Source organism: Halteromyces radiatus, assembly GCF_025201355.1.
Source record: "Halteromyces radiatus strain CBS 162.75 chromosome Unknown BX664scaffold_12, whole genome shotgun sequence".
Lineage (NCBI taxonomy): Eukaryota > Fungi > Mucoromycota > Mucoromycetes > Mucorales > Cunninghamellaceae > Halteromyces > Halteromyces radiatus.
Window position 1 is genome coordinate 383,208 of NW_026251698.1, and position 15,759 is coordinate 398,966.

The 15,759-nt window shown below is 32.3% G+C and overlaps 3 protein-coding genes and 1 non-coding gene across 4 annotated transcripts; 1 reads left to right on the forward strand and 3 right to left on the reverse strand.

The window, feature by feature from the left end:
- Positions 1-739: 739 nt before the first annotated feature.
- Positions 740-3,302, reverse strand: BX664DRAFT_389605 (Oligosaccharyl transferase STT3 subunit-domain-containing protein). The gene is made up of 3 exons (XM_051549549.1): positions 3,132-3,302; positions 2,392-3,053; positions 740-2,313 (listed from the first exon to the last, which is right to left on the reverse strand). Exons 1-3 carry the CDS (start codon positions 3,266-3,268, stop codon positions 848-850), a joined length of 2,265 nt encoding a protein of 754 aa, XP_051395881.1. The 5' UTR covers positions 3,269-3,302; the 3' UTR covers positions 740-847.
- Positions 3,303-3,911: 609 nt separating this feature from the next.
- Positions 3,912-6,179, reverse strand: BX664DRAFT_344173 (protein phosphatase PP2A regulatory subunit B). Its single transcript, XM_051547431.1, has 10 exons — positions 6,027-6,179; positions 5,846-5,908; positions 5,688-5,722; positions 5,454-5,604; positions 5,231-5,392; positions 5,007-5,120; positions 4,760-4,924; positions 4,411-4,672; positions 4,066-4,341; positions 3,912-3,984 (listed from the first exon to the last, which is right to left on the reverse strand). Exons 1-10 carry the CDS (start codon positions 6,100-6,102, stop codon positions 3,978-3,980), a joined length of 1,311 nt encoding a protein of 436 aa, XP_051395882.1. The 5' UTR covers positions 6,103-6,179; the 3' UTR covers positions 3,912-3,977.
- Positions 6,180-7,202: 1,023 nt separating this feature from the next.
- Positions 7,203-7,276, forward strand: BX664DRAFT_t129. Its single transcript has one exon. It is a non-coding gene; the product is annotated as a tRNA-Asn (tRNA).
- Positions 7,277-8,719: 1,443 nt separating this feature from the next.
- On the reverse strand, positions 8,720-13,606 carry BX664DRAFT_287781 (uncharacterized protein). The gene is made up of 15 exons (XM_051541765.1): positions 13,510-13,606; positions 12,695-13,279; positions 12,471-12,598; positions 12,250-12,378; positions 12,114-12,181; positions 11,275-12,044; positions 10,872-11,199; positions 10,576-10,772; positions 10,387-10,473; positions 10,097-10,249; positions 9,858-9,999; positions 9,646-9,779; positions 9,388-9,552; positions 9,254-9,328; positions 8,720-9,181 (listed from the first exon to the last, which is right to left on the reverse strand). Exons 2-15 carry the CDS (start codon positions 13,256-13,258, stop codon positions 8,828-8,830), a joined length of 3,294 nt encoding a protein of 1,097 aa, XP_051395883.1. The 5' UTR covers positions 13,259-13,279; positions 13,510-13,606; the 3' UTR covers positions 8,720-8,827.
- Between the last annotated feature and the right edge of the window lie 2,153 nt (positions 13,607-15,759).

The window sequence follows — 15,759 nt, forward strand, 5'->3', positions numbered from 1 at the left end:
ACTCAATAATGATTGCACCAAATACACAAAGTCATTCTCTTTTATTTGATAATAATTTATATCTCTTTATAGAGTAAAAATGAAATATCAGTTTCGTCAATTTCCATTCAATAATGATCCCAATAAAAACTATCATCATTAACTTCCTCTCAAAAAAAGTGATCTAATATCTCCCATTTTATCGCATACCTCGCTGCATAGAAAGCATCAAAAGATTTCATCGATTTGTTGAAATAATTGCATAACCCTGACTTTTGTAGACACCATTTTCAGGAAAGTGAATCTAGAGCCCTATCATCATCCTTCAAATCTCATTTTTTAAGCTTAAAATCTATCATCATACCGTATGAACAACCATTAACAAAAGATGAATGTATTATCTATGATTGATCCTAGTGGATCAAAAAAAAAAAAAAAAAAAAAAGAGGTCGATGATCCGTAGAAAACCGCAGACAAAAGGTCACCTACTCTAAAAAGAAACCTTCCAATCCCAATTTGAAGTTTTAAACCTTCAATCACTCCATAAAACCGCTACGAGTAAAACATGTATATACCACTCTTCGCTTTATTCATATCACAGATCTCAATTCAAAAAAAAAAAAAAAAAATGATAGTGTCTCCGGATATTGATAGTGAAATGATACCTTTTTGAAAACTAACTCATTCCAATAGCCATACGTTGTTTTTTTTTTTTTTTTTTTTTTTTTTTCATAGAATAAATAAAATGCCATTTTCGGTATATATATAAAAAAAAAAAGAATTCTGATTTTATTCGAATAACAGCTAAAACTATAAATATCCTAAAGGGAAGAGAATAATGATATGTCCTTCTTTTTTTTTTTTAATTCTAATCTAAATCTTCCATTGCACGTCTTCGACGATCACGACTTTTCTTGCTTAAAGTCTTCTTCTTTTTCTTCTTGCCAGCTTCGAAATCCGCAGCAGCCTTATGATGTCGACCTAGAGGATCCAAATCCTTGACCTTGTAGATACGCACAATCCAGTTTTCTGAGGTATAAGCTTCTTCTAGTACAGAGAGTTCGGGTCCCTTGACAGGTAAATGTTGACGTCGTACGCGATCCATGGGAGGTTGACCACCAAATAGTTCGTTGAATCTGTAGTAACTCATCTTATACATCAAAGAATCACGCATGGCAGGAGATGCTTGATCATCGACACGATAATCCCCTGATGGCGTGAAATAGTTGGATTCCTTGATCTTATCAGGCCATACTCCTTCAGCAATACGAATCATCCACAGATATTTGTTGATATCATCACCAGAATAGCCCAGTAATCCACCAAAAATGACCAAAACATAATCAACATCATGTTGTCGCATGATTTCATATGCATCATCTTCCCCAGATGACATGGCTCGGCCTACTGTTGCAATATGTGTATTGTTCCATGTATTGTTGTCCACTAATGTTGGTCGGTCTGCCATACCTGCAATTTGATATCCATAATCCCACCATGACATGATCTTGGCATCTTCCTTTGTATTCTTGCGTAACCAATAGTATGCTTCACGGAAATCATCGATAATATGTTGAGAGCCATCTGCATTGCGTGATGCCAAAACAATGGAAGGACTTGAGTAAGCACTTGATGTTACCCATGTACAATGCCACACAAACACAATAAGGAAAAATGTAAAACTAAAGACAACCAATGCACGAGAATCACGACTTATAGAGGCAATACCACCACTTGATTGGGTTGTAGATGATGATTCGTTTTGATGATGATGATGATGATGATGATGTTTTCCTTTCTTTGATGCCTTTCCAGTTGAGCTTTCGGGAGTCGTGGTTTGTGTAGTGGAAGAAACGTTGAGATAAGTATCCAATAAAGTAGATACAGCAATACCAGCACAGATACATACAACAGGAGTCAAAGTCAACATTAAACGCACCATCACACCAGCAAAGTAAGAGGCAAATACACTATAAACAATCACAAATACATGTTCATCAAGTAATTTCTGGAAACACATGTATAGACCAGCAGGGAATAAAAAGATCAACATTTCCAAATCAAAGAAGAAGGAAGGCCATGCAGTAGGTTGATGTTCTGACACAGATGCAATAATAGGAATATGAATCTTTGCATAACCAGTATCCCAAAGAGAATAGAAACGACCTGTCCATGGAGCAATATATCCACCAATAGTTAATAGCACCAAAGCAGAGAAACCCAAAACAAAAGTACCGATCACAATAGTTTTAAGTAAAACTTGGAATTGTTTGGCTTGTAAATGACCACGTAATAATTCAACAAAACCTAGAATTTGACAAAGTCCAAATACACCTATAAGATAAATGAAATTAGTTAATCCAATATATATAAAAAAAAAAAAAAAAAAAAAAAAAAAAAAAAAAAACTTACCTAATGCAGCCATATGTTCAGAGGTACGAGTAGGTTGGAAACCAACAAAAGGAACTTGCATAGACATCAAAGTACCCAAAACATAAAAAGTGGAATAGGCAACATAAACACGACTTGAAAAACGACCCATGAGCATAAGGACAAAGACATGTAGAGGAATGATATTAATGATAAAGACATAACCACCCCAAGCAGCGACCATATAAAAGTAAAAGAAACCAGAGAAGGCAGCATACATAGAAGAACCCAATTTCAAGGCCTTGATCCAAAGATAAAAGGTGAACATAAGTAAAAAGATGGCGATAGCTTCATTATCATATGATCCAGCTACTGATCGAGAGATATAACCTGGTGCGATGCCAATAAATGCTGCTGCTAATAAACCTGCCGAGCTATCTTTGAGTTCCTTGGTCAGCAAGTACGTAGCAAACGCGGTAGCACCTGAGAATACGGGCGCGAGAAGTACACATACATTGCGAATATCGACAGGGAAATGAAGATAATGAAGCACATTGTGAATAGCTGCTGCTGTGACCATCAGACCAGGATACACTGTTCCACCTACAACGCGTCCCAAAGGATACCAGGACCGATCGTCAAACCAATTCCAAAATTCGTATATACCGTCCTTCACTAACATTTTCGTGGCACGATAGTTGAACCTAGATATATATATAAAAATAAGAAATAAAGAGTTAAAGATAAGAATGAACAAGGATGATATAAAGTGAGTTGTTTACCAAGGGTCAAATTCGTGGATGACTGATTCATAACGCACAATACTGAAAAGACGTGAAGAGAATGCAGCCGCGGCAATTAGTCCAAGAATAGTTGCTTTTAATAAAGTCTTTTGGCTGCTGACTTCCAGCCCAGTCATAATGTATCAAAATGTATATATATATATATATATATATATAATGTTATATAATAAAAAAAAAAAAAAAAAAGGAAAGGAAAAAGAAAAAAGGTATAATAAATATTCTAAAATTTGAAGACTATTCAAAGTGCGCCAAAAAAACGTTGGATTGGTCCAATAAAAATAGAGCACATACAAATAGGATACTAAAAACGACTTTTTTTTATTCAATAATATAAAAACTAATCTATTTTCATTCTCTTTTTTTTCATATATATCTTCTTGTTGTCTTATGTATGCCCATTAGTGAAAAAGAAAAAAAAAGTAAAGGTTACTAATAAGAAGAATCCACTTTTAATTGGATATTTCTGTATAATGGCGGAATAACAAGTCTTACTTTCTACCTGACAATCACTTTTATTTATGCCTGATCATCCTAAAATAAAAGAACACAATGCAGTAGTTTAAATTTGGTTTGTTTGTTTTTTTTTTATTCATAATAACACTTTTTTCTGGAAAAATAAAATAAAATAAAAGAACAAAAATGCATCATTGAAAAGGTAACAAAAAAAAAAAAAAAATGGAAAGAGGAGAAACAAATGAAAAAAAAAGAACTATAAATGGTATGTTTGAATACAAAAAAAAAAAAAAAAAAAAAAAAAAGGTAGAAACTAATTACAACCTAGGAAGACCAGGACCGCACAGTGGAAAACAATATCGATTTGTATATTTATTCTCTATATATAAATAAAAATGAATAATAAGTGTTCATAAGGTTTCATTATTATTATCATTATTATTTATTTTTCATCACTTACGTAAAAATGAATAGATTATTGGTAGCAGCTACAGCAATTGAGTTTTCCCTTGGATGCCAGGATGCATGTAAAATTTTCTTGTTAAAATCCATATTGTCAGAGTTCATACCACTCGTACTACTACTGACACCACCACCTAAAGAAGTCATCCTATGTTTGGTTGATCCTAGTCGTTTGGCTTTGAATGCAGTTTTGTCCGCTTGTAAAGATATATCCGTCTTTCCTTCACGATCAAATATATGAAAAGTATTACTATAAGATCCAGATAATACAGAGCTAAAAAAAAAAAAAAAAAAAAAAAAAGATCGTTAGAATAATGTTATTTCATTTTTATACATCACTTACTTTCCATCTGCACTAAAGGTACATTCAAACTTATCAAAGATACAGTCATTTTCATATAAATCACATAATCGGTTGCGTAATTGATCATGAATTTGAATGGTTTGTACGGGTTTTGAGTTCATGTTGATATCCCAAATCTTTAATCCAAGATAATCTCTAGAAAGGATATACCGACCATCTTGACTAAACTTGACATCAGATACGGATGAGATGATCTCTGAGAAGAAAGATCTATTTGCAGGATTTTCAGCTTCTTCGAATACTACAAAACCAAAAAAAAAAAAAAAAAAAAAAGATGTTATTCAATATCGCTTTTTTTTTTTTTTTTTATCTTCAGTCGTTTTCTTACCAATAGCATGTTGATCACATAATGCTGATGCACGCATATCGCCTAGTTTGATGGATCCTTTGCTTGAACTATACATAAATGTATTACAATGATAAGGATGGAATTCTGCTGCAGTAATCACCTCTGTCAATTCTTCCATATTGGCAGGTTTGACATCAACAATATCTAAAAAAATAAAAATAAAAAAAGGTAAGATTCATTATATTCTATTATGTTTTGTCTTAATTTTTTTTTTTTTTTTTTTTACTAAAACTTTGATCGGATATGTCTAAATTCCACAAATTGATGCGTAAATCGTCAGACGAGATATATGTTTCACCATCAGAATTTGTTGAGATCGAATTGATGTGGTACGCATGGGCTATAGTCGTATTAATAATAATAATAATAATAATAAAAAGAGAGAGAGATGAATGATTCATGTCATCTGACAAATTTCATACTTTTTTTTTTTATTATTTTCAACTTAACCATTGGCATAAATTTTTCGGGGAACGGCGGCAATGATGGTGTCACGATGGGTCAACTTTGGAATATAAATCTGACCAGCAGGAACTTTTGACGGTGACATTATATTTTCAGCAACCATTCGAAGAGATTTTTCAAATACTTTCCATAATTTGATCGTTTTATCTATAAAGAAGAAATAGATCAACTTTTTTTTTTTTTCAAACGATGATCATTCTTTTTTTACCATTGGTTGTTAATAAAAAATGAGCCGAGTTTTGTCTTTTGCACCATTTAATCTTGTTGATTTTTTCTTCAATTTCCAAACTCTTGAGATAATCAAATTCTGCTTCATGAGACTGGAACTCGGTATAAAATTTGTATTCACAACTTTTTTTCTAAATACCCAAAAAAAAAAAAAAGTTAGTGAACCTAACTGATACTATCTATTTTATCACTTCTTTATATATATGTAACTTACAGTATTATTTCGTTCAAATAAAACAACACGACCACCTACGTGTAATAAATAGTAGAATATATATATATATATATATCAAAAAGAACCCGTGAGAGACAAGAAGGAATAGGTCAACTGATCTAGTTTAGTGCCTTTTTTCTCTCTTTTAGAAAGTTTACCTTTATCACCACTTGCTAATAGATCCCCTGTTTGGTCGAATTCAACAGTCGTAATGATATCCGCTAAAAATAAATAATAATAAGTTCATAGTTCTCTTTTCTATATTCCAATTCTTTGAAGATAATAATCCTTTTCTTATTCGTCAAGGTAGTCTTGTTATCGTCTTCATCAGTTTTTTACCTTCTGTAATATCGTCTGAATCACTTTTATCACCAAAACATTGAGCAAACTTCCAATTATGTTCTTCCGCCATCATGTTATTGTAAAAGTTATAAATCAATGAATATGGAGTAAAGAAAAAAAAGGAAGAAAAAAAAAACTAAAAAAAAAAAAGTAACAAGAGGATTTTTTTTTTTTGTTTTGCAGTCTATCACACGCGTGTAATGTTCAGACTCCGTTGTACAGTTTATTGAGACAAAGAAAAAAAAAATTGGGAGTGAAGGTAATATCAAATTAAGAATGAATGGAAAATCAAACTGGCAGTAAAGAGAAAATAAAATTGGGAGTGAATATAAAAATACAAGAAAAGATTATTTTTAGTAAATAAACCATTCTAGAGATCCTATATAAAATTTAACTACTGTACCAATCATACTTGTATCACTGAGTCCCACCAAAACTTTGAGTCAAATAAGAGGGATCCGTAGAAACTGTCCTAAAAAAAAAAAAAAAAAAAAAAAAAAAAAAAATTGTCGTGTTAATTAATTAATCATGTTTGTATAGAGAAACAAAGAACATTCCTTGGTCAATTATATAGATAAATGGTGAAGAATGAATTAACTACCATATCAGTTTATCTCTTTGTTTCCCTTGTAGAACACTGTATCTACTTACCTTGTAATCCTCTATTCTTCACATTATCATCAATCAAGTCAATCCATTCCTTTCACTGAAGGCACGCCTTGTATGAATTAAATAAAATAAAGTGAGCACACGAATTAGTATTTTTATCATCGTCTACTTACTACGTATGTGTAATGTTGCAGGTTGCTATACCTACCATAACATTCATGATAGTATTTTGGAGTAAATGGATTGTCCTGACTACGTTGTATATTGCTGTGAGTTATATTCGGAAGTCATGTACTAATTGGTTATTAAAAAAAAAAAAAAAAAAAAAAAAAAAAAAAAAAAAAAGGCGGAAGAAAGAGTAAGAAAAGAAAGAATCAGATCTATGTGGCCTCCTTGAGCTTTAAATCCAGCATATGGACCAAAATACTCCTTACTCCCTCCGTCAAGTCAGACTGCACATTCCTTTCATCCGGCTCTTACATTCATCATACGGATTCATTCCGTTTTGCCTGAATTTTTAAGAATTAGATTTATTTAGAGAAGACCAGTTCAAATTTCAACTTCGCCTCCATGGCGCAATTGGCTAGCGCGTCTGACTGTTAATCAGGAGGTTGGTAGTTCGAGCCTACCTGGGGGCGATTGCTTTTTTGCTTCTTTTCACTAGTTTATAGAGTTTCCTTTTTTGTCGATCGGCCTTCTTTTTGTTGAGGAATTTTTTGGTTTATAGGTTCAAAATTGAAAAAGTAAAACGGATGATTGAAAGTTAATAATGTTTATAGTGAGCACCAGTACTTGGTTACGCAAGCACACGTATAGATAAAGAGATAAAATAAAAAAGAAAAGTGAAGTAAAGAAAAATAAAGTCTTGTTCCAAATTTGGAAAATAGAAGTAGAGTAAAATTGTTCTGACTTTAAATATAGAACAAAGTGAGCCAATCAAAATAGATAATCCACAATACAATCAAGTAGGGATGAAAAGAAAAGATATATTTCAAAAAATATAATATTTATTGACTAAAAAAAAAAAAGGAAGAGGGGAAAGGAGATGGGGTATTTATACTTTTTTTTAAAAAAGGATGAAAGATATAGTGATCATATAGATGAAAGGGATATAGGTGGTATTGACATGAGATGAATGTGATATGGAGGTGATATGGATGTGACCTATATGCTATCATCGGTATATGAAAAGAATAAATAAATAAAATTTTTTTTTTTTTTTTTTTTTTTTTTTCTTCAACATTTTTTTTTGTTTGTTTTTTTTTTTTTTTTTTTTTTTGTTAAGTGATTTTTTGGTTTGTAGGTTCAAAATTGAAAAAGTAAAACGGATGATTGAAAGAGAATAAGTTGTTTAGTGAGCACCAGTACTTGATTACGCAAGCACACGTATAAGAAAAGAAATAAAATAAAACAAAAAGTAAAGTAAAGAAAAATAAAGTCTTGTTCCAAATTTGGAAAATAGAAGTAGAGTAAAATTGTTCTGACTTTAAATATAGAACAAAGTGAGCCAATCAAAATAGATAATCCACAATACAATCAAGTAGGGATGAAAAGAAAAGATTTATTTAAAAAATATATTGATGATTAACTAAAGAAAAAGAAAAATAAAGGAAAAAGGTGGGGTATTTATACTATTTGAAATTTAAGGTTAAAAAAATAAAATATGAAAAAGAAAATGAAAACGAAAAGAATAAGTGAAATAAAAAAATAGTATGAAAATAAAAGGGGAAGTAAAAATGAAAGTAAAAATTGAAAATAAAATTATTATTATTTTTTTTTTTTTTTTATATATAATATTTTATGCTAATGATCAACCACCAAACAGGTTTCTTAATAATAATCATAATAATAATAATATCCAATTGATAATTATCTATTATTGATTGGATATTATTGTCCTTGAAATCAGTAATATAAAAAGAAACAGTTACTGGGTATTTCTTCAATTGGCAGTAGTAAAAAAAAAAAAAAAAAAAAAAAAAAAAAAAAAAAAAAAAAAAAAAAAAAAGGGATCAGTAAATCAATTATCATTTCTTGAAATCTGATAATGATGATAATATATAATAATAATAATAGTAAAAGTAAAATGTTTATTATGAAAATACGAATAGGATGTATTGGAATAAACAAAAGCATTCGAAATAATAATAATAATAATAAGAATAAAAATAGTAAATGATAAACTAACATCAAACTATAACAGTGGTCAGGGAGGCAGTCCTATCAGGAGTGACTTGATCTTTGAGCACTTGATCATCACAATGGTCAATAGTTTTCTTCTTCAATTGTTTCACTCGCCATGAATGATCACCATGTTTCAATCCAGCACGTAATTCTCTTAAAACTTGATCAAATCCTTCATCATTATCATTCGGACATTGGCTACTTGTCGTCGTTGTCATGGTTGCAATGGTACTAGGTGTAGATGGTCGTTCTCCAGCAATACCCAAGTCCCCATATGAGGTTGATCTACTGTGATTTGAATAAGTCAGTGTAGATGATGTTGACAGTGATGGAGACGCTAATAAATCCATGGATTTCTTCTACACGATGAGACCAAAACAAGATAACTATTAGTATACCCCCTTAAAATAATGTTATATCTATTTATATACCTTGAGTAATTCCTGCTGTTGTCGTTGTCTTCTTAGTGCTCTTTCTCTGGCTTCATGAATTTCTACCTTGGCTTTCTATAATGTATCAAATCAAAAGTCAATATATATAGATATAAGAGATAACTAAGGCTTACTTCGAAAGAAGATGAGAAAGTGTAGATGATAGAGAAAAAGTCTTCAGATTTCACCACGGCAGGGTCTTCACCATAATACATGATCAAATCTTTCAATTCATCTTCAATTCTTCTTGTCATATTCTTCACATTGTTAACTATAGGTTCGGCTTCAATCAAGAATTCCTACAAGAGTTCATTTTTTTTTTTTCGTTAGTTAGTTTTTTTTTTTTTTTTTTTTTTTTTTTTTTTTTCAACATAGATGTTGTACTTTCTTACCTCCATGGATTCCGTAAATCGATCAATTTGTAGAGCAGACATTCGTTTTCGTTGGTGCATGCTGAGTTCATCTCTAATTTGACAAAGATTTCCACTAAGGGTATTGACCGAAGCAAACAACGCTGGTGGTGATACTAAGAAAATATAGAAGTGGATGAAGACATATAATCAATAGTTCATTCAATCAATCAATTATCATTTTTCAAACCTACGTTTAGCCGCAGCTTCTAAATGAATCACATCATCTTTGAAATCGACCACGTCTTGACCAGTTTTGGATAAAAAGTAGACCAGATAATGAAGAAGTGTTGGTAAATTGCTAACACCTTCACCTTCAGCCTTGGTATCCCGCATCTATTATATATATATAAGAAAGATATGCCAGAACGTCAGGTTAATAGCAAAAATAGGGAGTTTTTTTTTTTTTTTTAAAAAAAAAAGTCATCATCACCTTCAACAGAGCATCCAAATGGAATCCATAAGCGTTACCTCGAATAGTATGACCATTCAAATAGTTTCCAATAGCAAGAATTGTTTTCAATACTTTTTTAAATCTGTGACTATGGCGAAGTTCATCAATGGCTTGCTGTAAGATATCCAATTCCTAGAAAGTCAAATTGAATATAAGAACAAAGTTATTTTTTTTTAAAAAAAAAAGTCATCGCGTGAGATCCATGCTTATCCATATAAATATATATATATATATTTATATTTTATATATATATATATATTACAACTTACAGGCAATATTTCTTGGAGTTCATAATGGAATTTCCTTCGGAAGATCATACAACCTATTCTATCAGCCAATCGAGGAATATACATAATCTATTGGAATAAAGTAAAGAAACAATTAGTTCATGAAAATAAAATGGGTCATACATTTTTGACAACAGTGTGACGCCTTTTACGTCTTTGATTGAAACTTACCGCTTTAAAGTATCGTTCAGCATTGCCAAGCATATCAAGATCGCCATCGTATTCTTGGATGATTTCGATTTCTTCTTTAGTTGGAATATATTGTCGGATGGCCATAAGATTGTCAATGGTCAGTCGGTTGTCATCTATATTCCAAATGGCATCACGGATTTCAGGGTACGTCAACTTGATACGAGCAAGCATAATAGCTATGATCATGATCATCAAAAAAAAAAAAAAAAAAAAGATCAGTCATTAAAAAAAAAAAAGAAATTATCATATAATTCTCCTCTGGTCTTGTTTTTTACCAATATTGTTCGCACGATTGAATTCCAACAAGGTCAACAGTTTTTGTTTTCGAAGTTTTGGTGTATCCAATGGAGTATCATGATGATGACTATTTGAATACTGTCGTACGCCCTGCGTTTTCTTGAATAAACGTTCCAATTCTACAGTATCCAATTCAACGGTTGCGTCACCTTGTTCCGCTGCATTCTTTTGTACTGTTGATTCGTTCCCTTCGTTGTCGAAAGTAGTGGATATTGATAGCTCGTTACTGTTAGGTTCAGAGGGTGCTATTTCTTTCCAAACAGTGTTTCGGATACGTTCTTGAGGGAGCTTGGACCAAAAGAATTGCTGTCATCAAAAATAAAATTGTTTAGGTAAAATCAACCAATCAACTATTGTCATCTTTTTTTTTTTTGTTCTTACTTTCATAGTGATCGTCGGTATGTGTTGCAAGCAAGAATCATCCATAACCATTGGGCGGAAAGGTGGAGGAGGAATACCGGGGATAGTCATATCTGTTGATAATGTTGAAGATGATGTCAAAGCAGATGTTGGACTTGTAGGTGAGGTAACGTTGTTTTCATGTAGAGACTTCAATGAAGGGAAACAGAGATTCAGAGCTAATGGGTGCAAATACTTGGAGGATCTTGAAGAACTTCGTTTTCTCATACTTCTTCTTCTGGCTACACATGATGGATCAACTGAAGGAGGAAGTGGTGGTGGTGGTGGAGGAGGAGGAGGTGGCGGTGGTGGTAAAGGAATAGTTGACAATTGTGAAGGAGTAGTGGGAGATTTTGGCGACAATAGTTGTTGTTGTTGTTGTTGATACTGTTGCTGTTGCTGTTGTTTCAGTTGATGTTGAACGGTTGACATCTCCCTTTGGTGTTCCTGTTGCATTGATATAATCTTGTTATCACGTTCCTTGACCTTCATTGCAAGATCATTCTTTTCTCGCCGCATCTTGGTCAGTGATTCTTCAGTAGAGTGTAAAGTATCCTTGAGTTCTTCCACTTTATTACGTAAACCTTCCAAGTCTTCCAGAGAGTTGGTTGTCTTCTTGCTAGCATCCATCATGGCAGCAGGAGCGGAATCCTCATCAATACATTTTCCATCAATTAGCATTTCAATAGGTAACTTGCCAACAATAGGTTGTGTGGATTGCAGAAATTGTAATACTAGAGTTTGGAAATCACCTAAAATCATTAAAAGAAAAAAGAGTTGTTAGATCTTGCCAGATCCTCTTTTTTTTTTTGACCATTTACCGTTTGATTTGACAGAAGTCATCGTAGTTGCCAAAGTCTTGATAATGCTCCAAATATCCATGGCAAGACTAGAAGAAAATCAAGTGGTAAAAAAAAAAACCATTTTAGTCTAAATCATTATTTAATTTGTATCTACCTTTTATCTTGACCGAGTTTGTCTTGACCAAGTTTTAATAATTCCCATAAGGTATCTACCACAGTATAGTACATTTCAGGATCGTCATTCAATGATTTGAGGGCTGACAAAATAATATCATCGGAATGACTATAACAAGGTACATATATATATATAAAGGTGATTACTTCTCATTTGATCGACTATTGATTTTTTTTTTTTATTCTTTTTCAAAATGTTACCTCCACACACTTTGTCGTTTGACATTTTCCACACTGCGAATGAGATCTAAATCGGTTTTCTTGTCTTTCAGGTACATTTTGATTTGATTTTCCACTTGATTGGTGATAGATGAACTTGATCTTAAAATCTAAATAATTATAACCAAGATAACAAGATAGGTATGAGATATATATATATATATATATATATATATAATTGCTAAATGTTTTAATGTTTTTTTTACCTTAAGATATTCATCAAATCCACGTCGATCTAGTTCAGTTCGCAAAGCACACCTTGTTTCAATACTTTCAGAAGAGTTGACAATGGCGTTGAAAAAGGTCAGAGCACTTGTTTTACATTCCCATACCAAAGGATCCACCACAGGAAGGTCCAAACGAAAAGAACAAAGATTTCGAATAATACGCTCAAATCGATATTGTTCACCACGAATTTCAGAGAGTGTTTGTAAAAGTGCTTCATATGATCGATGAGATAAGAGACAAAGGGTAATGAATACTTCGAATACTTGACAGCATATCTTGAACAATGTTGTTTGTGTTTTGTTGAGAGAATCCATAGTTGAAGAGTTAGTGTTAGTATTGTTATTGTTGGAAGGAGTCTGTACATTGGTAATGGCCGAAGTTGAAAAGGAAGGTAAAAGGTGAGAGCCAATAGAGGACAAGGAAGGTGATTTGCCAAAGAGAGAAGTGGATTCATTTTGTACACGCTGACCATGATCAACAAGGACAGCAGTCAAGGCAGTAAATAATGAGAAAAGTAACTGGTGTAAAATACTAGGACGCATTATCACCTGTTGTAACCCCACCTAAAAGAAATAAAGGATAAAAAAAAAAAAAAAAAAGAAAAAAAAAAGAAAGAAGAGTATTAATAATGACAGAATGTATAATACATATGTATGAAGCATCAATTGACATCAGCATCAACAATTATTAACCACTCCTTTTTTTGCCATCCACTCCTGGGATGCTCCTTTTTTTTATATATATATATATATAATATATATATACCAAATAATTTTCCACGTTTCAGACTTACCTCATTATGAATAAGTAATCGAATACATTGAATACATTCCAATAGACAAGTTTCTTCAGTATCATTGGTCCTAGACGACTTTTTTCTTCAATACGCGAAAAAAAAAAAAAAAAAAAATAAGAAAAGAAAGAAAGGAGAAGCACAAAAAAAAAAAAAAAAAAAAAAGTTGGATTTTTAACACAGGATTGTCGGTCTTGAAAATTTAATAACTTACTTTTTCTTCTTTGTACAAAGTCGATCCAATACATGTTCCAGTGCAGATAAACCATCATGACGACGAGATAAAAATTCATTTACCCAAGATGTTGATTCATTTTCAAGACTTGACTTGAGAGAATTTAAATGTTTTAACAATGTGTCAAAGGAGGTATTTCTGAATCATACATAAAAAAAAAAAAAAAAAATGTGAACAATGAGTTGCATAAAAATGAGTGTCTTTTTCTTTTTTAAGAAAAAAAAATTACCTGCTACGTAATCGTTCTACATGAATATAAGGACTATTTCTTTCACGGCTATTACGATGAGGATGTATATCCGGATTAATCAAAGCTGATAAATGAGAAGCTTCTTTCCTTGATAAACTATGATGATGAAGGTTTTTACTAGATCGATGATCAGTGGAGATTGAATTCTGCGGTATGGTAGTAGAAGTAGTAGCAGCAGCAGCAGCAGCAGCAGTAACAGCATTTAAATTTTTATTATCCAATAATAACCATGCAGATGCCGATTCATCATCCTGAATAGTATCATGTTGAGCCAATGCATTGAATTCTAAAACCATAGATCCAACTCGAGAATTTGCATGAGTGGCATGCTTCATATTATTACGTTTGAATTTATAATTAGCTGCTCGTTTATCCAATGTACCAGTTGGACTGGGGAGGGAAGAAGTTTTGTTAGTACTAATACTAGTACTACTACTAGTAGTAGTAATCGCAGTAGTAGGATGATTATTTTTAGTTGCTGCTGAAGTCGAGGCAGAAACGGTTGGTGGAGGTGAAATATTATGATCAGATGGTAAAGCTGTAGCTGAAGGACTTTTTCGAAGATGAGAAGAGAAGATGGTTCGGGTAGACACTGGTTTCAGTAATGATTTCTGTCGTGAAGGACGTGTGGGACTGATGGTACTAGGTGTTGGTATTGCAGAGGCGGTGGTAGTAGTATTAGCATGATTACTCTTGGCAGTAGATGTTGGAATAGATGATGATGTTGATTTTTTGTTTTTTATATTCGTATTTTGTTGTAATAGATACTTTTGTTGTTCGGTAGGTAATTGCCGTAAATGTTCTCGATGATCATCTTTCATATCAAGTTCATCCTGTTCAAAAAAAAAAAAAAAAAAAAAAAGAAAAATACCATTAGGCATATGATTTTTTTTTTAATTTTTTTTTTTTTTTTTTTTTTACAAGTAAGGATTCGAATTGTTCATGAAACTTGCTACTCGAAGATTTTGTTATTGTTGATGATGATGATGATGATGATATTGATGATTCAACGGTAGGAGTAGAAGAAGAAGAAGTATGTTGTTGTTGTTGTTGACGGCCTAACCAGGCAGGCAATAAACTTTTTCCAAATCGAGCGGAAGAACTGGTACGCATAGAAGGACGTTGTAACTGATCATCTGGTTTGTTAGTTGATTTTAAATGAGTGACAATGGGTAAGGAAGGTTTTCGATGATTTGGTATAGAGAAGTTATTATCGGAAGCTGAAAGAATGGAAGAGGAATGAGATCGGCGTAACTGACGGCCAAACGAAGAAGATGATTCATTCATAGTTTTTGTATTTGTCTTTTGGTTGACATGATCGTTTGTCAACATTCCAAAAAGGATTGATATTCAGATTATAAAAGGGAGTGGAATGGAGATATATATATAAAAAGAGTGACAGTAATGACAGTATAAAGAAAAAGAAGAAGAAAAAAGAAAGAAAATGTAAAATAATAAAAAAAAAATATACTGTATCTCTTTTCTTTTAATCATTCAAGGAGACTTCCATCAATTCTCCTTTTCTTAGTCTTACGTTCATCTTCTCATCCCTCTACCGACCCTCCTTATCCTTTTCGTTATAGTTTTTACCGCGTGCTAAGTATCAAAAAAGTCTTGATGTTGCACACAAAGGGGGCCACAGACAGGATATCAGATATCCTCATCGTATATTGAACTTGTTCACCTTGCCCCTGAATTATCATCGTCTCTTCTAAATTTACCATTGACGGTTGAGAGTCAATGATGAGGCAACATCACAAAAAAA

What these genes read in the sequence shown, in the direction of transcription:
- BX664DRAFT_389605 (XM_051549549.1), bottom strand. Translation starts at nt 3,268, where the DNA reads ATGACTGGGCTGGAAGTCAGCAGCCAAAAGACTTTATTAAAAGCAACT. An exon ending in ATCCACGAATTTGACCCTTG is followed by an intron (nt 3,054 to 3,131) that starts GTAAACAACTCA and finishes ATATATATCTAG; the next exon opens with GTTCAACTATCGTGCCACGA. An exon ending in TGAACATATGGCTGCATTAG is followed by an intron (nt 2,314 to 2,391) that starts GTAAGTTTTTTT and finishes TTTATCTTATAG; the next exon opens with GTGTATTTGGACTTTGTCAA.
- BX664DRAFT_344173 (XM_051547431.1), bottom strand. Translation starts at nt 6,102, where the DNA reads ATGATGGCGGAAGAACATAATTGGAAGTTTGCTCAATGTTTTGGTGAT. An exon ending in TATTTGAACGAAATAATACT is followed by an intron (nt 5,605 to 5,687) that starts GTAAGTTACATA and finishes TTGGGTATTTAG; the next exon opens with AAAAAAAGTTGTGAATACAA. An exon ending in TTTTTTATTAACAACCAATG is followed by an intron (nt 5,393 to 5,453) that starts GTAAAAAAAGAA and finishes TCTTCTTTATAG; the next exon opens with ATAAAACGATCAAATTATGG.
- BX664DRAFT_287781 (XM_051541765.1), bottom strand. Translation starts at nt 13,258, where the DNA reads ATGCGTCCTAGTATTTTACACCAGTTACTTTTCTCATTATTTACTGCC. An exon ending in AACTCCAAGAAATATTGCCT is followed by an intron (nt 10,250 to 10,386) that starts GTAAGTTGTAAT and finishes TTGACTTTCTAG; the next exon opens with GAATTGGATATCTTACAGCA. An exon ending in ATTTGGATGCTCTGTTGAAG is followed by an intron (nt 10,000 to 10,096) that starts GTGATGATGACT and finishes TATATATAATAG; the next exon opens with ATGCGGGATACCAAGGCTGA.